The 22,234-nt window shown below is 38.4% G+C and overlaps 1 protein-coding gene across 8 annotated transcripts in view; it reads left to right on the top strand.

Moving 5' to 3' along the window:
- DST (dystonin) overlaps positions 1-22,234 on the top strand; it is a 480,961-nt gene that overhangs the window by 355,437 nt on the left and 103,290 nt on the right. For all 8 annotated transcript variants that reach the window (XM_012805072.2, XM_012805073.1, XM_012805074.1 and 5 more), the window contains 10 exons: positions 4,399-4,522; positions 9,425-9,633; positions 10,255-10,572; positions 11,042-11,208; positions 12,914-13,070; positions 13,983-14,109; positions 16,290-16,352; positions 16,906-17,147; positions 18,041-18,170; positions 21,615-21,814. In XM_012805072.2, the coding sequence (XP_012660526.1) occupies positions 4,399-4,522; positions 9,425-9,633; positions 10,255-10,572; positions 11,042-11,208; positions 12,914-13,070; positions 13,983-14,109; positions 16,290-16,352; positions 16,906-17,147; positions 18,041-18,170; positions 21,615-21,814 (1,737 nt within the window). The remainder of the gene's footprint in view (positions 1-4,398; positions 4,523-9,424; positions 9,634-10,254; positions 10,573-11,041; positions 11,209-12,913; positions 13,071-13,982; positions 14,110-16,289; positions 16,353-16,905; positions 17,148-18,040; positions 18,171-21,614; positions 21,815-22,234) is intronic.

Here is a 22,234-nt window from a genome sequence, read left to right as displayed (position 1 = left end):
AGGTGTATATATATGCATGTATATTCATAAACATTTGTGCGCTGGCTTTTGTGGCAATACAGAGATGTAAATACCCTGACTTTGCCCTTAGTCAACTCACATTCTAAGGTCATATTCTAAGGGGTGCCCTTAACTTTATCTCACCTCCTACATAACCTTGTGATATGGATGAACTGTCCCTATAGCCTAAACTTCAGGTGTTCATGTCTTAAGGGATTTGTTAGACTTTCTGTGACTAAATCTCTAGGAGAACGTCCTGAACAGACCCACTCTGAGGAGGCTCCTCTGGTACCTTGACAAAGCTGGAGGAACTGCAGGACTCACACAGTGTGTTGGCCATAGCTGGGGGCCTTTCCACATATGCTGGGGCCACCTGCATGTCACCACTGTTTCCTGGGTTATGATTAGTTGAGGAAATTTTTACCATTAGCTTTAGGCATTTATTTGAAAAAATAACAATAAGCGATACTGAAGTAGAAGAAGCCCTGTTGAGGTCTTACACTTACCTACTTATTCACTCATTTATCCAGAAAAGTTTATTGGAGTGCTCTAGGCACTGATCATTGAAAGCTGAAAAGGAGGAATTCCTTAGTTCTCAAGATGGTGATCGTTTGATGGGAAAGACAAATAAATCCAATACTCGTCACAGGGTATCTGGGGACCTCCTGGAGCACGAGGAGTAAGTAATGAAACTCAGAGTGAGGAGGAGAGTTACAGAGGGTTTCCCAGCTGAGTATTAAAGGGCGATAAAGAACCTGGTTCTATGATAGAGGTGAGGTTGCATTAAAAGCTTGATACGTAGTGATGTGAAGGCATTGGGTCCCACTATAGTAAATAGCTGAGAAGTAGCTGTGTTGTTGGACATTTCTGGAAGAGAAAGTAGAAAAAAGATGAGAGTAAAAATAGAATTAGGGAATAGACTGGACCTTTTATTGACTGGACCTTTTATTACATGCTCAAGTCTTGGGCTTTGTTACGAAAGCTACTGCAAGGTTTCAAATAGTGAAGTGGTATACAGTCAGATATGTATTTTTGATGAGGCATGCTGGGACCCATAGCAGGGAAATGGTTGGAGACAGGAGCACAGTAGGAGTCTTTAATCCAAGTGAGAGATTATCCTACAGTGATCCAGAAATTTTGATCGAAGCAAATGTTAGCTTTTAAAAAATATTAAGTAGTTAAAATTATCATGGCTTGATGGTGGAATTTGCAGGTGGAAAAAAAGCCTTAGAGAGGCTGGTATCTAGGAGGAGTCTCAGGTCTACTAGTTGGGTGATTAGATTTGACCCCAGGAGGAAGTACAGCTTTTGAGAATGAGAAGATGATTATAGATTTAGCTTTTTTTGAGTTTGAGGTGACTGTTAGAAACACCCAGATGGAAACATTTAAGAGGCACCTAGAAACCTGGGCCCGTGTCCAGGGATGAGTTCATGTGCAGCTGAACATATGGGACTGGGAAGTCTGAATGTGAGAGTGGAAGAGGAGCTAGTACCTCCTGTGCGATCGTGAGATCAAGGACACGCGTAGGGCCTGTGTGGCCAGACAGCCCACTTGGGCAGAGAGCTCTGCCAAGCACGGGAAGAATGCAGGGCCATACTTCTGAAGACTTACCTGTGGTTCCTGCTTCTAACTTTTTCTCCTCCTTCTTCTCATTGGGACTTATCTGCTTGCTCAGAGGTTGGCAGGGACTCTCTTCAGTAAACTCAAGGATTCCTTAGTCTTGGTTTACGTGATCCTTTCTGAAGCAGTTGACAGTTAACCTTTTCCCCTTTCTCTCTTCCTTTAGTTTTGGGGACAGAATTATCCTGGACCCATTTCCACCTCCCTGATCACCTGTGCTCTCTCTCTCTCTCCTCTCCCCATTACTGAAATATAAATACTCTTCGTGGTTCTTTATAATCTCCTTCCCTGGTGTCCTGTGCTTTTTCATTTAGCAGCCTCATTATATCTTTGTTTTTTTGTGAGACAGAGTCTCACTATGTCGCCCTGGGTAGAGTGCCATGGCGTCGTCACAGCTCACAGCAACCTCAAACTCCTGGGCTTAAGCAATTTTCTTGCGTCAGCCTCCCGAGTAGCTGGGACTACAGGTGCCCAGCACAACGCCCAGCTATGTTTCAGTTGACATTGTTGTTTAGCAGGCCCAGGCTGGGCTACGGGCGCTGAGCCCTCATCAAATATCTTGACCTCCACATCTAGCTGTGTTCAGAGTCCTTGAGTTCCCAGCTTTGCTTGTTTTTTCTCACTTTTGTTTTCAAATTCTGCTGATTACCTCGCTCAGAATCTTTCGATCCTTCTCTTCCTTTGTCCTCTGTTCCCACCCCTGAAGCTGTGTTATCTAGCAGACTGCTCTAAGGTGAATGCTATGGGAATGCTCTGTAATTGCTCTGTGCAGTGTGGTAGCCACCTGGCAGCTTAGCACTTCAAATGTGGCCAGTGCCACCGAGGGATTGTATTTTTTATTTTATTTAATTTAAACAAATTTAAATTTGAAAAGCCTGTGTAGTTGTTACCATATCAGGCAGCTTTGGTAACTTTTTACCAACTCCTTTGGTCTCTTCCTAACCCTGTAACTAATTCGACTTTCATTTCCCAGATGGCTGAGTGGAGGAGTCCTCAGGCCCCGTGGTCCTCATTGTTTTGTTACTGCCGAAGCTGCCCCCAACAGGAACTCCTCTTTATATCTTCCCTGTTGAATTTTCCCCATGCAGTGCTATGAATTTAATCCTGCTATAAGACAGCCCTGAGCAGGTCAACGCCTTTCTCAAAAGCCTTGAATAACTAACTCCCCCATTGCTGCCCATCAAATGTAAACTCCTTAGCCTGACGTTGGAGGCCTTTCCAGCTCTATCTGGTTTTTTACCCATACATATTTTCAAACTGGACAGGGCTCTTCCCTTTCTCCTGTGATTCTTCTGTCCCCATCTCCGTGTCGTCTTCTTTCTGCAGGGAAATGCTCTCCCGCCTTCTTGAGGACCCATCCCAGTGCCATCCCCACTGAGGTGCCCCTTAGTCCCCTCCCCGGGTTTTCTTCCTCTCCACTTCTAGTCACATTTTTACTCACCTTTGGCACCTATCAGCCTTAGACTTATCCTGTGAGTTAGCTTTTTTGTCTGTTTTTATTTTTGTATTTTCACAAACGTAGCGAGGCTTTTTGTATATTTTAAATGTTTAGTAACTTTTATTTTTTGTTTGTTTTATTTTAAGACATTTGGGAGGTACAAGTTGAATTCTGTTCCATGTTTATCTTTATAGTGGTGGAGTCTGGGCTTCTGAAGTAGGGTCATTTTTTTATCCCTCATCCCTCCCCCCACCTCCCCCCCCTTGTGGTCTCCACTGTCCCTTCTGCGTCCTTGCGTAGCTGTAGGTAAGCTCCAATTTATAAGGGAGAACACACGGCATTTTTCTGTTCCTGAGTGACTTCACTTAGGATACTGGCCCCAGTTCCATCCAAGTTGCTGCAAAAGTCATTATTTCATTCTTTCTAATCACTGAATAAGATTCCATTATAGGTGTGTGTATATATATACACACACACATATATATCTCATATTTTCTTTATCCACTCAATAGTTGATGAGCACTTAGGTCAATGCCATATCTTTGCAATTGTGAATTGTGCTGTTATGAACATGTGAGTATAGGTATCTTTTTGATATAATGATTTCTTTTCCTATGAGTAGATAACCCAGTAGTATGATTGCTGGATCAAATGCTAGATCTACTTTTAGTTTCTTAAGGAATTTCCATACTGCTCTCCATAGAAGTTGTACCAATTAGATATATTAATTCACAGTATGTCAGTGTTCCCTTTTCACCCCATCCTTGCCAACATCTATTGCTTTTTGACTTCTTAATAATGGAGATTATAATTGGAGTAAGATGGCAACTTTTATGGAATTAATAGAAATAAATATGACTCAGTATTGAATCAGGATCTACTGATAGGGATGTCATTAATTATCTCCTTAATTGGAGGGTTTTTTTGTCCTATTTTTTTCCTTTTCCCTCCCTCCCTCCCTTCTTTCCTTTTTTTGGGGGAGGGGGTGACAGTTGGGGTGTTGTACCAAGTCTAGAACCATAGATCGAAGCATAGCTCAGGCTAAAATTACAGAGTTACAAGATTAAGAACCAGACAAATTATTCTGAACCTATGCCGAAGGGGTTTATTTCAAGCCTGACTTTGTACATGTCTTATCCAGCCTCTATGATGCTTTGCTAATACTGCTTTATAACTGGCCTTATTTTAAGAACTTTGTAGTAAGTTTAGGATGGTAAAAGGTTATATGATGAAAAGTTTGCCCCTTTCAGTTTAACTTCATCTTAGAAATAATTTCTTCCATATTAGAAATCTATTTTTCAGTCCTTCTGAGTATAACTGAAAAGCATTTAATCCCACAGGCTCTGCAAGGGCAAATATCAAGTCAGCAGGTTGCTGTCGAGAAACTGAAGAAAACGGCTGAAGTGCTTTTAGATGCCCGGGGTTCTCTTCTTCCAGCCAAGAATGATATTCAGAAAACACTTGGTAAGATGTTCACTTCCCCGCCTCCTGTCTCACAGGTGAATTCTACATAAAGCTGTTCTGAAGGATGGGGAGAAAGTGTTCACTACTATAGAGTTTATTATGCACGGTCTTTCTTTGTGAAATGGTGTTGGTGAGTCTGGGAAGAGGCCTGCCTTCTTTGGCAAGTATCAGAATATTAGGAGGGGGAGCTATGCAGCTTGAAATGAATTTATTTTCATTTTCATTTTATATTTATAAAATGTAACAGAAACCCATTATGTAACGCCCACCACAAGAAGTAGAACTCTGCAGAATTCTCTGGGTTGATGGGATTGGGCAGAGATCGACTTTCGCCGTAGGCTGAAAATAGACTCTCTGAGGGTCTTTATCAGTAGTGGGGCACAGGTTTCAGGAGTTGAGAGCCGTGCTTTAAAGCAGTGTTGCTACTTGTCTGTGTTCTGGAAGAAGTTTTTGAGTGGCCTTACTCAACATGGGGGTTCTAGTGACCCCAATTCTTTAGGAATGCTAGAAACTTGTAAGTAGTTACCGTGGGACTTTTATACCCTCTTGCATTAGATGAACGCGTTTCTTGAGAGAACTGTATATTATTTTTTATCTACTCATAGTATTTAGTTTATGCTAAATGTACAATAGAGTATCAATAAGTGTTTTTTACTCTCATTGTATGTATTTTTTGTTTTTAGTTTGCTGCTTTTCATAATATTTAATGTGTGAGTGGAGGCTATTATATATTTCCATGTGTGAATGTGTGAAATAAAAACCTTCCACAGCAGATGATGAGACATATGTTTCACCCCAAACAGTATGAATTAAAATCCGGGTAGAAATTTTATATGAAGAGAAGGACGGAACTTTGCTTTTCTAAAACCGTGCTGGAGAAGGGAAACACACCTTCAAGTAGGCATGTGTATTACACATGCGTATAAATTATCTGTACATATAATTGTATATACAGAGTACTACGTTATTATGTGTACTGTAATTATAAAATACAAAAATACAGAATTTTAAAATCTAAGATGAAAACATGAACACATTTCTAATATTTGGTCCTTCATCCCATTGCATCATCTTGTATATCTACACTGGAAGCCAATATTATAAGAACTTACTTGGGTATAGGGATTTAAAAGACAAAGACAGACTATCTTATTTGTATTTCTGTTATTTGAAGAAGCATTTTGACATTTCTCCATTGTTAAGGATGCATAAATTTCACATTGTTTAATGTCACATTATTTTAAGACATTGAAACCTCTCTGGCATAATTTTCTAGAAATATGTGAAACTGTATTTAAGATATAGAGTTTCTTTAAGATATATCTGACTTCTCCTTCATGTTCACATGGATGGAGCTGGAAAATGTTCTTCTTAGCAAAGTATCACAGGAATAGAAGAAAAAGAATCCAATGTACACACACCTATTATGAAATTAATTTAAACCTTTTTATATGAAAGCTATAACCTAATAACAGCCTAAGGATATGGGGAGGGTGGAGGGAGGGGGGAGAGGGTGGAGGGAGAGGGATTCGAGGGTTCACTTCTGTGGTTCATCTTGCAAGGGTACAAGTGAATCTTTCTATGAGTAGAATATGAATGTTTTGACATAATAACTAAGAAAGTTACGTGAAGGCTATGTCAACCAGTTTGATGGAAGTGTCTTGGATTGTGTATGAAAACACCACACTGTACCCCCAAAGTGCATCAATGTACACAGTTACCATTCAATAAAAAAAAAAAAAAGATATATCTGACTTCTAAGAAAACCAGTGACTTTGAAACAATAACATCCTTACAGTAGGTTCTTTTTGTACCATTTTAGAAAATACTTTTTAGTTACTAAAAACAAGAATTTACTCCAATAACAATATTTCATCAGCAAGAGGTACAGAATAAGCAGTGTCTTTGTGCAGGCTGCTGTAACAAAAATACCACAGATTATAAGGCTTAAACAACAAACATTCATCTCTCAGAGTTTTGGGTGCTGGAAGGCTGATATCGGGTGCCAGTGTGTTCCCTAGTGGGGGCCTCCTCCTGGCATACACATCGCTGCTTTCTTGCTGTGTCCCCACATGGTTGAGAGCGGTAGACGGAGATCATCTCTTTCATGTCTCTTCTTATGAGGACACTAATCCCCTTCACAGGGGCTCCACCCTCATGACCTCATTACGGCCTCTGAGAGATGGGAAAAGCGTGTATTTTTCCTATTCTCTCGCGCCCTCCCCAACAACAAAGATCCCTTCTGGGAGCAGATGTGCGGCCTGTCTTCCCCATGCTCCACGCAATTCTCTAGTGGTTACTAGACGGGTGTGCTGCAGTTCAGTTCAGTTCTGATACTCTCTGCTGAGAGTTAGCATCAGACCTTAAAAGTTAAGGGCTCAGCCTCACAAGACTGTCCCCATTCCAGGGGCCAATCCAAATCCTAGGTTGTGAGCTACACTTCAGACTAATGAGCTATAAATCAGGGTTCCTATAACCCTCTTTGGGTTTGATTAATTTGCTAAAGTAGCTCACAGAACTTAGGGAAACACTTTACTTACATTTGCACATTTATTATAAAGGATATCGCAAAGGATACAGATAACTAGCCAGATGGAAGAGATGCTTAGAATGAGGTATGAGGGAAGGGGAGCAGAGTTTCCATGCCCTCTCCGATCCACCACCCTCCAAGAACCTTCCATTCAGCTACCTGGAAGTTCCCCGAGCCTAGTCCTAGGATTGTACAGAGGCTTCATTACATAGGCACGATCAGTTGTATCATGACCACTGATATCCACTCAACCCTCAGACCCTCTGCCTCCCCTGGAGGTAAGGGAATGAGACTGTAAGTTGCAACCCTTGACCCCATGGTGGGTTCCCCTGGCAACCTGTCCCCATCCTGAGGCTGTGTAGGGCTCCACTAATATTCATTACCTGTTTAGAACAAAAAATGCTCCTGTCATCCAGGAAATTCAAGAGATTTAGGAGCTCTGTGTCAGGAACTGGGATCAAAGACCAAATATCAGAACAGAAGATCCTCCCAGGGCCCGTGTTCTGAGGAAACCATAAGTGTACTAGGGGCTCTTAGAGGGGAACCCTGGTCAGAGACCAGATATTTCTTATTATATCACAATATCACACCTTCCAAAGGCCCCACCTCCAAATGCCATCACACTAGGGATTAGGCTTCAGTATACCTCAATATATGAATTTGGGAGGATAAAAACATTCAGCCCATAGCAAACAGTAACACTGAAGTGTGTGCCTTACAATGTAATCTCTGTAGTTAACGACCTCCCTATAATGACTGCCTCCTTAAGTTGACCTAATTTTCATAGACCTGACATGCGTGTATCAACACCAGAGGCCTAGTTCCATGTGTTGAACAGTTTGTTACAGTCCCTTGGATGGTCAACTTGCAGAGGTTCTACTATATATGAAAATAGTGGACTTTCCTTGGGCTATGACTGACCACGGCTAAACAGATCACTGATGTTACTTCCAGAGTTGCCCAGTTGACAGGCAGCTAACCTGCCAATCTCAAGCTGCAGTTCAGAGCAGCTGCTTTTGTGGCTTTCAAATTAAGGCTTATATTTGAATCCAGTGCTTATTTCTTCTACCTATAGCACTATAGCATCTTTTTTTTTCTTTTTTTCAGTTTTTGGCCGGGGCTGGGTTTGAACCTGCCACCTCCAATGTATGGGGCCGGCGCCCTACTCCTTTGAGCCACAGGCACCGCCCTGCCTATAGCATCTTGGTACATGTTCAATGCTAACTTCCTCCCCACTCAGCATTCTTGTGGGTTTCATTGTGTTTTAGTAAGAGGAGCAAGATTATCTCTTTAAATCATCTAAACTTAACCTCTCCATTCAGTGAAGATTTGACCAGCTGTTTTCTCATGATGTATCATTAAAACGATCTAAAAGAAATACTGTGTGGTTGTGGATTACATATCACAGGCCAAACACAGCATGTAAGATATTTGGTTTTATAGAAATGTTTCAAGTCACAACTTTCTTCTACTGAAGCAGTCTACAATGTATCAGGCTAAAGCATTCAGATATTAGTAAAATGCTTTCCAAATTCCTGGACAATGTGTGATAAAGTAAATTCAAGCTTAAAAACAGATTGCATTTCAGAGAGAGATGAATACATTAAAAACCATAGCTTGTTAAACTTCTCACTGGTCTGCAATACAGAATGTAGGATGTTAAAATATAGTCAAGTGAAAACTAACCCAGAAAGGGTTTTTTTTTTTTTTTTTTAAATCATCTTTATCTCATATGAGATAGGTGGTTAGCCGGTTAAGTTTATTTTTCCCTTTTTTCCTGCTATTAAACTTTTAAGTAAATTAAATTTTTGTATATTTTAGAAGCATAATCTCAACTTTCTTTAAGTGGACTTTCATTGTTGTCTATTTTCTCAATTCATTTGTATCAGCAGTTTCTGTGTATTTGAGTATTTTGGTTAAGCTATGAGAAATGACAAGAATGGTGTATTGTCTGTTGAGGATAGTGGTATTTTGACCATCCTCTTTTTTTCCTCCAAGCAGTTACCAATAAGTATAGCTAATTTGAAATGTCAGGTTGAGAGCCAGTATTTATTCCAAAGGTCTGCTGTTTGGACTATTCTTTCATCTCTCTAGGATAATTCAGATGTTTGTGTATCCAAAAAAATCTGGTTTTGAATGCACATGATATACATAATAACTTGTTTTAAAATTTCAATTTTTCATTTTCTACCAGGCACTTTTGTTTCTTTTCTTTTTAAGGTTTTAGGTGGTATTCTGACCATTATGCATTATGAATTTTTCACTTAAACTTTTCTCCTTTAAAAATCTTATAATTCACCTTGGTGTATTTTTGAAAAGACGTCGGGCAAATAGAACTTCGTAGTTAATACTTCCTGATCTGTTTGGATTAGATGACATTGTCGGGAGATACGACGATCTGTCCAAGTCTGTTAATGAACGAAATGAAAAGCTGCAGATAACCCTGACCCGTTCACTGAGCGTGCAGGATGGCTTGGATGAAATGCTGGACTGGATGGGAAGTGTGGAAAATTCTCTAAAAGAACAAGGCCAAGTGCCCTTAAACTCTGCTGCTCTTCAGGATATCATTAGCAAAAACATTGTAAGTGACTTTTTAAAAAGAAAAAAAAAATTGAAAAAGAAAGTTTTATAAGCTCAAAAAAATGAGTCGATTTAAGATAAATTTAAGGATACAAAAAAGAGAAAATGATATTTCCTGAATATAAGAGTCTGGGAAGTAATGCTTGCGAAAAATCAAGTGGGCAAAATTGTTTTTCTGTAAAAAAGAATGGAAAGGGCTCTGTGTACTTTTCCTGGAATATTATTCATTATAGAGGGCTCATACATTCATTGAGTCTTGTTTATCATTGCTTCAGCCAGCTGCACATGAGGCTAATCAGATCAATCACGTTGTTGTCTGGCCTTTTAAAAATTAGGACCATGGCTAATCCCCAGGCTCCATTAGATCTCGGGGGTTGCTGAGTAGCAGCGGCTCCTGCCTCAGTCAGGCAACTACAGCCAGCTGCAATCCTCTCTCCCTGGAAGAGATTCGGGATGGGATTCCTCCAGGGACAGCTCAAACTTGTCATTCAGTTCCAACCGTTAACCCTCTTAGTCACAGGTTGTTCAAGCTCATGTTGTGATGAGTAGTCGTTGAAAAAAATTCTGTCACATTATTTGCAAACATCATTATAAAACAGATGCAATATTGGGTATGTTTCAGATGTTGGAACAGGACATTGCAGGGCGGCAGAGCAGTGTCAATGCCATGAATGAAAAAGTGAAGAAGTTTATGGAAACCACAGACCCCTCGACTGCATCCTCACTGCAGGCCAAGATGAAGGACTTGTCTGTTCGGTTTTCAGAAGCAAGCCGTAAACACAAAGAGAAGCTTACCAAAATGGAGGAGCTCAAAACCAAAGTAGAACTGTTCGAGAGCCTCTCAGAAAAGCTGCAGACGTTTCTGGAAACGAAAACTCAGGCTCTCACTGAAGTAGATGTGCCAGGAAAAGATGTCACTGAATTGTCTCAGTGTATGCAGGTATGTCTTCCTAAGTACGCATGAGGCCAGTCAAGTAGGGAGTCAAGACTCACTAATATGCCTATTGGCAGATTTACAATCAGCAATTGTCATTTTAATTGCTTATGGATTAAAAAAGATCTATTTTCCCCCCTTAAAAATCTCAAAACCCCATCTTCTCCTCGAAGAACTTTGCTCAGTGATTAGAAATAAATACCACTTTTCATACATGTCACAGATAATAGAAGTATTATCTTATATGCCGTAACCCACAGAGACAAATATAGAATGCATTTTAAATTAAAGTTTACTGCATTTTCTTTGAAATAGCCTTCCTGCGTTTTGTTATATTTAGATTACTGATCGTAGGCAGACTTATTCCTCTGTGACATTCTGAATAGAGTTATTCTGATCCCACATGTATCTGGATGGAACATCCATCGAGCACCTAGCAATATCTGTGTTGACTAAGTATTTAAACGCTTTTTAGGAATCAACTTCTGAATTCTTAGACCATAAGAAGGACCTTGAAGTTTTGCATAGTCTCCTGAAGGAGATATCCAGCCATGGCTTACCAGGTGATAAGGCTCTGGTTTTTGAAAAAACAAATAATTTGTCAAAGAAATTCAAAGAAATGGAGGATACCATCAAAGAAAAGTAAGCACCACTTAAAAAATTATATTTTATTCTATTTGATAGCATTGTAATTAGAATCAGTTACTTTTTTTTTTTTTTACTTATAGATAACTGAAACTATTTTTAAAACTTGAGATTAAGTAAAAGGCTACTTTATAAGTATTTTTTAATAAACATTTTGCTATTTTAATTAAGTATATTACTTTAAAAAGATATTTAAGAAGAAAATTCAGTACTTCTTACGTAAAAGTGGAAAGCATTATATAAGAAAAATGGTAGTGATATTTCTTACTAAAAATGATCTAAACTTGCCACATCTGAAGCCATTGGTAAATATCACATTTTTATTTGCAAAGGCAGAAATAACCTTGAAGATTCTTTACTTTCTGAGCTCAATTCATAATCTGTGTGCAATTTCACTGTGGCCTTTTATACATAATAGTTTACTTTTCAAGGAGCAGCACATGAGGCATGAGTCCATGAAAAAATACGAAACAAGAGAATGAACCTAAGTTGAGCTAAAAACCTATGCAGGACCTTGTGACTTAACTTGTGTATTTTTCTTTCTTTTTTATTGGTGGGGGTTCATTGAGGGTACAAGAAACCAAGTCACACTGATTGCATCTGTTAGGTAAAGACCCTCTTACAATCGTGTCTTGCCCCAAAAGGTGTGGCACACCCCAGGACCTGACCCCCAACTTGGGTATTTCTTATCTCGTGTGGCTTTCTTTATACAGCAGCTTTTCCTAAAGTTCATATAAAAGATGTCCCCAAAGATAGAAAATATTCATTTCTCTTTCAACTAGTCTTCTTTATTTCTTCAGAATTCTCTACGTAAAACTTTTGAGTCCAGTCTGTACTTCTCATGAAGCTGTGTTTTCCATCACATACTGTGATATTTAATTCACATTGCACAGAAGAAATGTTTTTGGTTTCCTTAGATAATCTCTGGGCTTTTTCTTTCAAATGGGTCCAACTTTAGAACCACGTGGTCATCAGTCATCAGTCCCACCGTGGTGTATTCTCATTTGCTGTTGTGCACACTTGTCATCCATGTGCCAAATGTGACGGTCCTCACAGTTCGTGTGCTGAGTGTGGATGTTCCCTCCATGGCGCTCAGCACACACAGAGATCCACATGGTTCCTTGTGGAGGTTCCTGAACCTCCTTGGGGGAGGTGTCCATCACAACTCTCCAGTTATTAGGTTACATCTCGTTTTAGGAGACTTAAATCTGTACTCCCTGAAACGCTGAGTTTATCAAGTCCATTAACATGACTGTAGTGTAGTGTAGAAGACACTAGGTGGCGTTACGTTTTCCTCAAGTCGGTGATTTGTGAATGTTTCCCTTCTGGTTCTGTGCCTGCTGGCATTAAGCATCCCATCAAGTGGACAGATCAAAGCTCACCGAATCTAAATAATGTTAAAACTGTTTATGTAGCCTTAGAGTTTATGTAGCATTATAGAGTGCCATTACATATGGGTTACAGATTTCTTGACTGCTGCTAACTTTATCTGTGAATCTTGCCTGGAGGAGCAGAGATATAGCTGATTTCACTTACCACCTATGAAACATTTTCTCCTGTATTAAAGGATTAGGTTGCACATGGAAGATTTTTTAAAAAAAATATTAAGCCTGATGTGGGAACAAGAATTAATTTATTAGTAATTAGTCCTTCGGCGTACCATCTTTCTGTGGCTTAAAGTTTTATGACTTCTGTTATCTAGAAAAGAAGCTGTAACTTCTTGTCAAGAACAATTGGATGCTTTCCAAGTCCTTGTTAAATCACTGAAGTCATGGATAAAAGAAACAACAGAAAAAGTTCCCATTGTGCAGCCTTCTTTTGGTGCAGAGGATTTAGGAAAATCTTTGGAAGAAACCAAGGTGAATCATTCTATTTAATATTAAGTTTTCATTTGACTGTGTCCGTAATGAAAGGTTAAGAGACTGGTGGTGGTTTTCTCGATCTAGTATCTAATGGAAGTTAGATCCTTATATGTATCCTATATCTTGATGATCTTTGGAAATCATGACATGGGGCTAACTGATTTTGAGGCAGGACATAAACTTTCAATTAATTTGCTTTTTAAAAAAATGTAGTAATGTGTTGCTGACTGTGACAGTGTCTAAATTTCTTTCCCTACTAAATCTCTACTTAGCTTCAGTTATTTTTGATACTGTTTCTCATAATATTTAGTAAAAGATCTTTCTCTTTCCTTAGCATTTAATGCCAGGTTGTATATATCACTATAATCAGTATTGGAAGATAGAAGTTATCTCCTCCATAAATAGCGCGCAAGTATTTTGTTACCTGATTCACATTTTGACACTTACGAAGTTATAGCAAATTTTCACTCCAAATTTGTAGAAATGTCTGTTTTTAAAAATTCATTAAAATTTTGATAACTAAAACATACTGTAAAATGGAATTCTGAATTCCCATTTATTTTTAATGTTCTTAATACATTTTCTCCTGTAACTTGGCTATGACCTAGTACAGTTTTGCAGACTTACAGTTGACAGTTACTTTGGAACCCATGGCCGCCAGGAATAACCTTACTTCCACTGTGGCAAGGAGCAGAATGGGCCAGACCCCCGCTTGTCACTACTAACAGTGCTAACAGTCACCTGGGCCGTGGGGACAAACAGGGATGGTGCCTTTTTTTCTTCACCTCCCCCACAAATCAGGGCCCACAGTCATTACTACTTTAAGATATGCTTAAGAAATCGAATTATAACGTGCCACTTTGAAACTATAAAGAAGACTGAAAATAATGTATTTTTATATATCTCAAGAAATTACAAGAAAAGTGGAGTTTAAAAACACCAGAGATTCAGAAAGTGAACAACAGTGGGATCTCACTATGTAACCTAATAAGTGCTGTGACTACCCCTACAAAGGCAATAGCAGCAGTTAAATCAGGTATGTGCTTTTTTTTTTTTTTTTACATTTATGGCAAAAACTGTAAGAATCGCTCATGTTAATTTTGTGTATGTGTGTGTTATTTTTTAACTAAGGCATAAAATAACCCTAAAAATACAAAGTGAAAGTGATTAAAAAAAGATGGCATCTGTAAACACATTAAAATCTGCTATGAAAAGATATCTGTACTAATCAAATTTCGAATTTCTCTTTATGTTTTCTTTTATTAAAGACCATAATTAAAATGTAATCAGGTTGATATGTAAGAGTGAGGAATGGAGGTAGAGGACAGATTAGATTCAGATTTGCTTGCTTTTTACCTTTATGAAGTGGGTATATTGAAATTCTATTTGAAATATTTCTATTCTTATTATCACATTTGATGAAGAAATGAGTCTGGGCTCCTGGCAAAGAAGGAAGTGAGGGAAGAAATTGGCTCTTTTCCTGCAAAGCGGACCCTCTGGTTTTATTCCTGTCCTCTTCATTCTGTGTGCTGTTCCTGTGGACCGACATGTCTAAATCACAATCTAAGTCAAGGTTGAGCCTCTCTTCTCAACAAATGGGAGAGTTGTGTATAAATATTGATTCTAAAATTAAGTTGTGGTATAGGTTTTAGTTTAAAGCACACAATATCAAATTAAGAAAACAAACCCAACTCTGAGCCTAGACAGAAGGCAGTCTCGTATCTTTATTTGAGATTTCTGAGTCTCCTCCGTGGTTTATCTAGTCGGACCAACTCCCCAGCTGTCCCTATTGTGAGACTGATGTTCCAGCTGGGCCTTTCTCAGCCCACCATTTATTCCACTCTATTAATCCCATTTCAGGGACTACCCATATTATATATGGTGTGATGATTTCTCCTTTCTGCCCCTAATCAGATTTCCTAAAGTGTCAAGTTTTTTCTTTTTTTAAGAAAAGGAGTTCTATTCATTTAATTTATGTTAGCTCTTCATGTCTCCTTTATATTTGCAATATCAGCACCAACCGGTGTTCCTTGGGTGGTTTTTTGGTTTGTTTGTTTTGTTTTTGCAGGGGGTTGTTTGGTTTTGTTCTGTTTTGGGCTCTTGGTAATTACCAAGCATGGTAGGCATTGGTCTTGAGCATCTCTGGGGGAGTTACACTTTCATGTGAGATGCCATTGTGTGTGATTTTTTTTTAAAGGACAAACAAGTTTTAGATATCTAAATGTTTCTATTTGTTTCCATTTGTTCTTGTGTGATTTGACAGATGTCTTTGTGTTTTGAGTAGATAGCCAAGAGGCACTGAGAAAGTCTAATTGAGTTTTTTCAATACTCTGTTTATGAAAAGATACCAATGCTAGATGATAATGTAATAAAAGAGAAATATTAGTTTACTGCTCGCTGAGGAGTTCCTATGCGATTGGTCTTTAGTTCCCACATTAGGTGTTATCCCCATCAGTTTGGTTGATTGGTTGGTCCAGTCATGTATGTGGCTAATAACTAGAAAGGCTGGAATTTACACTCAGGTGAGTCTCACACTAACACCCAGGTGCTCCTAACCGGTCTGGGTGCCTGTGTTCTCTCTCTCTCTCCGCCCCCCCCCCCGTATTGATGTAATGTGGTTTTAGGAATACAGTTTGTTTGTTTTTAAACATTAAGATTCTTTTCATGTCTTTAACAAAACCCATTCTGCCTCCGTTAAGCCCATGGCAGCACAGTATCCCTGCGTCAGCCAGGTTTTAACCCCTAAGGAAGGCAGACGCTCTGTGGTTCATCAGTCGTTTGTGCTTCGTTCAACATACTTGGATACTGAGCACCTTCTGAGCTTTGGGACCTTTATCATTAAGACAACTTTAGCATTAAAGCAGCTTTATCACAAAAATTTTATGAATAGTAAATTTATAATAGTATAACATAAACATTGAAATGCTAGTGTTTAAGATGATCATGTCACTACTTTTTTTTATATTAAATGATAGATCATAGCACTACCTTAAGAATAAATTTTACTTAGAAGAAAGGATACTGTTCAATATTTAAATTTTAGGCCTTCATTTGATTTTAAAGTTAAATTAGTATTTTGTGCTTTCAAGTAGTCATAACTTTTTAAGTGATTACTGTATATAGTGATTACTGTTTGATTGAATGCAATGCCATTTTCTATTGATGTGTAGAAATACTATGGAGATCTGTGTGACTTCAGTTTTAATATTTTTACAGGTGGAATAATATTAAATGGTGAAGGAACAGCTGCAAATACTCAGGAATTTTGGGCAAATAAAGGTGAATAATAATTTTCATTGGTTATTGATTAATGTAATGTGATTTTTTTTGAAAGAGAAAATCTTCTTAGGGGACAATATATTTGAAATTTAAAACGTGAATTGAAATGGTATTTAATAGTCACAAATCTCCCTAAATATCAAATTTCTATAACATTCCATGCATTTTTGTTCATCCGAAATTAGTAAAAGCTAGTTCAATGTATTGTCTTTTTTATTTGGTTAATTTGAGATGTTCTGCCACTTGAGATAACATTATTTTTATCTAATTTATTGAGTTTGGTGTCTGAGGAATTAGTAAGTAACATTTTGTGGTTTGAGGGTTTTATTCTATTTGAAATACCTTTTTTATTTTGCTAGTATTATGTTCTTGAATTATTTATGATTAAATAGAATTACACAATAGTCTAAACTTTTAATTCTAAAAAGCTTCTGACTTGATCATGGTAGGCTTAACAGTGGCAAAATTACAGAGATTGGCAAACTATTACTTCTAGACCTCTAATGGAAATGAGCTGAACGTGCATCAGTGTAATTGTTTTCTTCCTCTCTAGGGTTGACATCCATTAAGAAGGACATGACTGACGTAAGTCATGATTATGAAGATCTTGGCCTCTTACTCAAGGACAAAATAGCAGAACTGAATTCTAAACTCTCCAAATTGGAAAAAGCTCAGGAAGAATCAAGCGCTATGATGCAGTGGTTGCAGAAAATGAATAAAACGGCAACAAAATGGCATCAGACACCTGCACCTACAGACACCGAAGCTGTGAAGACGCAAGTTGAGCAGAACAAGGTACATTCTGTGGGTTCCCCCTGAAGATGTGCAAGGAAACCAGTGGGCGTTCGGACGGAGCCCTCTCACCTTCAGCACAAAATTTGATAGTTGTGTTCATGTGTCTTTCTGTAGAGATCGGTGTGAAGAGTCCCTTTTTAAAAAATAATTTCATCAATATTAGTTTAAGTCAAAGTTATTATAAGTGTGCCCATCACCAGTCGTGCACCAGTAGCACGCATTGCACCTGCTAGGTGTGAATTTACCCCCCACCTTTTATCGTGCACCCACATCATGAAGATGAACAAGCCGTGAGTGTAAGCCCCTTTGTCACCTCTGAATCAGTTCAAGTCTGGGATGTGTTAACCAGCCACCTACTGGGAAATATTTATGTAAAGGCTAAGTGTTTTAGGGATGTGTTCTGTCTAGTGTAAAACAGCTAATACTTTCCCTTTCTTTAATAGGGACATTTCTTCATGTAGCTGGCAAGATTGGGAGGATCGTTTTACGTGGTGTCCAAAAACGTGCTTATTCACTAGTAGATTCTGAAATACTAGCAAGCCTTTGTCAAGGCTAACTTTTCTGTTAATTGCAACCTACTGATGTCATCTTGCTTTTATCCAAAGTGGTTGATTTGAAAATATGAAAGTCCTCCTCAATAATGGAGACGAGAGTCATTATCTCCATAGGGACAGGCCTTCTCTGTGGGATTCCTGTCACACAGCGAAGACCGGCTCAGCAGAGGAAAGGAAATAGCTGCTGAATGCAGGTCCTCACCAGCTTTATCTTTTAAAAGTGGATTTTTTTCCCTCTTTTGGTCATGCTAGAGGAAAAAAAAATGCTCGATCATAATTGTGTTTCTGCCTTTTGCAGTTGGCACACTTTAATATAGTTATTTTTTTCTTCCTTGTTAGTCATTTGAGGCGGAACTAAAGCAAAATGTAAACAAAGTGCAGGAGTTGAAAGACAAACTGACAGAGCTGTTGGAGGAAAACCCAGATACTCCTGAGGCTCCCAAGTGGAAGCAGATGCTGGCAGAAATAGGTATGTTGTGTTACGTACACGAAAGTTCACAGACAGAAGCTCGTTCATTTTTCACTTGTATCCATCGAAACCATCCAGCAGCCTCACTGGGGTTTGGATTTGCTTTAGTGTTTCAGAACCTACTTTTTGCGTATTTAAAAGTGTCACTTCAAAGTATATGGTGCAGAGAATTGGCATCGCTTACGTTTATATACAATATATCTTCTGTTTTATGTACTTAGGTTTTTTTTAATGTTTATCATTAGTCTATTATTTTTTTAAGTTCAGTATACAGACATCCATTGTATACCACTGACAATTAGAGAATTAAAGTTAACATGACAGCACAAAATGTGAAATACATAAATATAATTCTTCAGAAATATACAGTGTTTCTTTATGGAAGATTTCTAGTTATTGAAAATATAAAAAGACACATGTCTGTATACATTGCAAAATTGTTATTAATTTTTTTTATTTGTTTAGGTATTACTGTGTTATAACTCGAGTCTTTATAGGGATATCAGTATACCACTCAGCAAATTTTGTTTGCTCTGGGGGTTCAGAAGGATTGTAGCAAACAGCTGGCCCACTGAGGGGGGCACACGTAGCTGATAATGGGTGTCATTATATATGCAAGTACATTCAGGCTTTCCTGTATATTCATAATAAGTGTAAACCAATAACACAATTTTGACAGTTTGTCTAGTTTGGCTTACCTTTTAGATACATTTTTCACAACTTTATCATGTCTCACACCTAAGATTAAAGAAGGAAGGTGAAAAAGTCCAAAGCAAAGAATCAGTAATCAGTCCCACGCCGCTGCTACCATACTTAGGTTTTATATCTTATCTTGTATTTTTCCTGGTAAACACAGTGACTACATTTAGTTTTCTGAAGAAGGTAGATACTAATTAGTAAAATGCTATGCATGGAGTACCATCGTTTTCATTAACGATTATTGACTTTTTTTTTTTACTAGCTTTATGATGCTTAATCTTTTTAAAGTTTCCTTATCTTTTACTTTAAATGTTCTTTTCATTTATTTGGAAAAGGTAGGCTTTGTTCTTCAGGGAGTTCCTCTTGGGACTGCTCCAGATCCATATCTTCCTATCTTCTTCTCTCTCCCAATCTGTACTAAAAAGTAGCTGTTCACTGAAGACTGGTAGTTTTGAATCTTTATCTAGGCTCATCCTCCCACTTCTACACTGTCCCTGTATAATCTGTTTCTCCTAGTTACAGAATTTTCTTCACTGGCCCCATTGTCTTAAAGTTTTTCATTATTATGATGATAATGATGATATGGAATATTAGTAAAGAGGAGTAAAATAATTTTCCCTACCTCATAGTATTATTTAGATAACTCATTAAGTTGATCTATCTATAGCTCAGATGAAAGCACCTGGCTCATATAGTAAGTGCTATATACGTGAACTATGATTATAATAATTATTTTACTTTCCATTATCCCATTATATTTATCTAAATATTGTCTTTCTTTTAGAGTTAGGTGCCCTGTGATAAATTTAGAAATCTGGAAGTATATTTCAGTTTGAAAAAATGTTCCTCTAGAGGATCTTAAAGTTCTAAAATGTATTTAATCCAACTACAGAGACTCCGGTCTCTTTGTAATTAAATTGGCTCTAATTAAGTGGCTTTCCCCAGGATATCAGAATTATGTAGGAAGAGTATTCTCAGGACATTTTAGAATAGGGGTAGGAATGAGGAATGTGCACTTCAGAAAAGCTTCCTGATGACCTTGATGTTTCTTCTTCCTGATTTATTGCTCTGATTGCATTATTTTGTTGTCAGATTGTGTGTGACTAGAATGTGCCATATGCAATGCTGTCAGTAGATAAGATTTCAGGGATTGTGTTCTATTGAAGTCACCCCTTTCGTGTATTAAACTAGTGAAAAATAAAACTCTCACATCAAGTAATCATGGCCAACAATGAATGTTTATTGAGCAACTAATGTGTCCACGTGCTGGACTAAATGTTCTCTGATCAGTAACCCTTGGGTACAGGGAGCATGCTGTCCTGAGGGTGGTGAGAGCAGGGAAGACTTCCTGGCAGAGGGCAAGATCCATTGGAATTATGAAGGCTGGATAAGGTTGGGATATGTGATAAAGAGGTAGAGGGTCTCAGACATGGGACCTGTGTGAGCAACAGCCTGTTTGTACGATTACAATAAGATCAGGGCTAGATGAGATGATTCATCTCAAAATACAAACTCTCTAAGCTTAGTAGACTAGGGCCAGATTGTAGGAGGCCTTGAATATCAGGTGAGGAGTTAGTTATTGACGGATTTTAGCAGGGAAATGACTTGTTTAAAAGTAATCTTTCTTTTTAGAAATTATTTTAGAACCAAATAGATTGCAGCTGAGAAACACTGATAGCTGAGATAGGAGTGAGAAGACGGATAGTCTTGGTCTGTAGTTCTCAAAGTATGCTCCTGGGTCCGGCAGCAGCAGCAGCACCGGGGAACTTTTTAGAAGTGCAAAATTTCAGACCCCACTCCAGAACTACTGAATCACACGCTCTGTGGGTGGGGGCTGATGATCCCTCCAGGTGATTCTATGTAGCTCAAGTTGGAGAACTACTGATCCAGGCAAAACAGGATGAGGTTAACTCATCATTGCCTGGAGGGATGGTATTAAATTATCACGTGTGCCCCAAAGATAAGGACCTCTGTTGTGTAACAGTTAAACCAATTTTTAAAAAATAACACATGGCAAGGGCCAAAATGGAATTATAGCATAAGGGATATAAAGGAGGGACTTAAGGTTTTATGGTCAAGAATATGAGAGGGTTCGGAAACTCATGATAGGACATTCTGAATTATTGCTTCTCAGTGACTTGAGAGAGATGATAACCTTTGAAAGAAATGTTAAAGTCAGAAAAATCCACCTGTTTTTAGAGGAATTATTTTTTAATGTTGAGTTTAAAGGGTTGGTAAGATTTCTGATTGTAACTTGACAGTGGCTGGTTGTTAATGTGTGATTTGAATAAAAGAATAATTGGGGCTAAATAGTCAAATGTGGGAGCCATTTACCTAGACCTGCTAATTGAAGATTTGATATTAAAGTGAAGGATTAATCTTCGTTATTCTAGTAGGTTAGTTATAGTTAAATAAATAGACTCTATAGCACTTCTAGAAGAAATGGAGATCTCAGGATCCTATTTGGTTTAAGGAATGGTTCCTATTCTATAATATCTTCTAAAGTCAGATTCAAGTTTGTTTTCTTTTCTTATATTTCAGTTGACACACAAATACTAGGTCCACAAAATGTGTATTATTAAATGCAGTTTACTCTTAGTTTAGATCTTTATTTGACCAGATAAGAAGAGTTATTAAAAAATAAAATGATAGCCATTACATATCATTTTGCATAACATATAGTCTTCATAGATATCATCATGTTAATGCAAAAAACTGAATACCAGTTTCATCCTTTTTCTTTAGATTCTAAGTGGCAAGAACTCAATCAATTAACAGTTGATAGACAACAAAAACTGGAAGAGTCCTCCAATAACCTAACCCAATTCCAGACCATAGAGGCCCAGTTAAAACAGTGGCTTGTGGAAAAAGAGCTGATGGTCAGTGTTCTCGGGCCTTTGTCAATTGACCCAAATATGCTGAACACACAAAAGCAGCAGGTGCAGGTGAGTATTAACCTGTCTCACGCACAGCAACGCGACTCACTATTTTCATTATGAATTCATTAATTTGGGGCAGTATATGCTTTACCTTTGTATATTTGTAATGTCTAAGACAACCATAAGGTACCATCCTGAGGTTAGTGGGAAGACCTTAGAGAACTAGAGCTACGAGGCAGCCCTGAGTAGTGTCCTGACCACCCTGCAGTTAGTGGGAAACCCTGGGAGAACTAGAGCTATGAGGCAGCCCAGAGTAGTGTCCTGACCACCCTGCGGTTAGTGGGAAGCCCTCAGAGAACTAGAGCTATGAGGAGCCCAGAGTAGTGTCCTGACCACCCTGCGGTTAGTGGGAAGCCCCTGGGAGAACTAGAGCTGTGAGGAGCCCAGAGTAGTGTCCTGACCACCCTGCGGTTAGTGGGAAACCCT

This window comes from Otolemur garnettii, unplaced genomic scaffold (genome assembly GCF_000181295.1).
Source record: "Otolemur garnettii isolate 467f Iridium unplaced genomic scaffold, OtoGar3 scaffold00035, whole genome shotgun sequence".
NCBI classification, from domain to species: domain Eukaryota; kingdom Metazoa; phylum Chordata; class Mammalia; order Primates; family Galagidae; genus Otolemur; species Otolemur garnettii.
The sequence above is the reverse complement of the archived record's forward strand: the minus strand, read 5'-3'. Positions and strand labels throughout refer to the sequence as shown.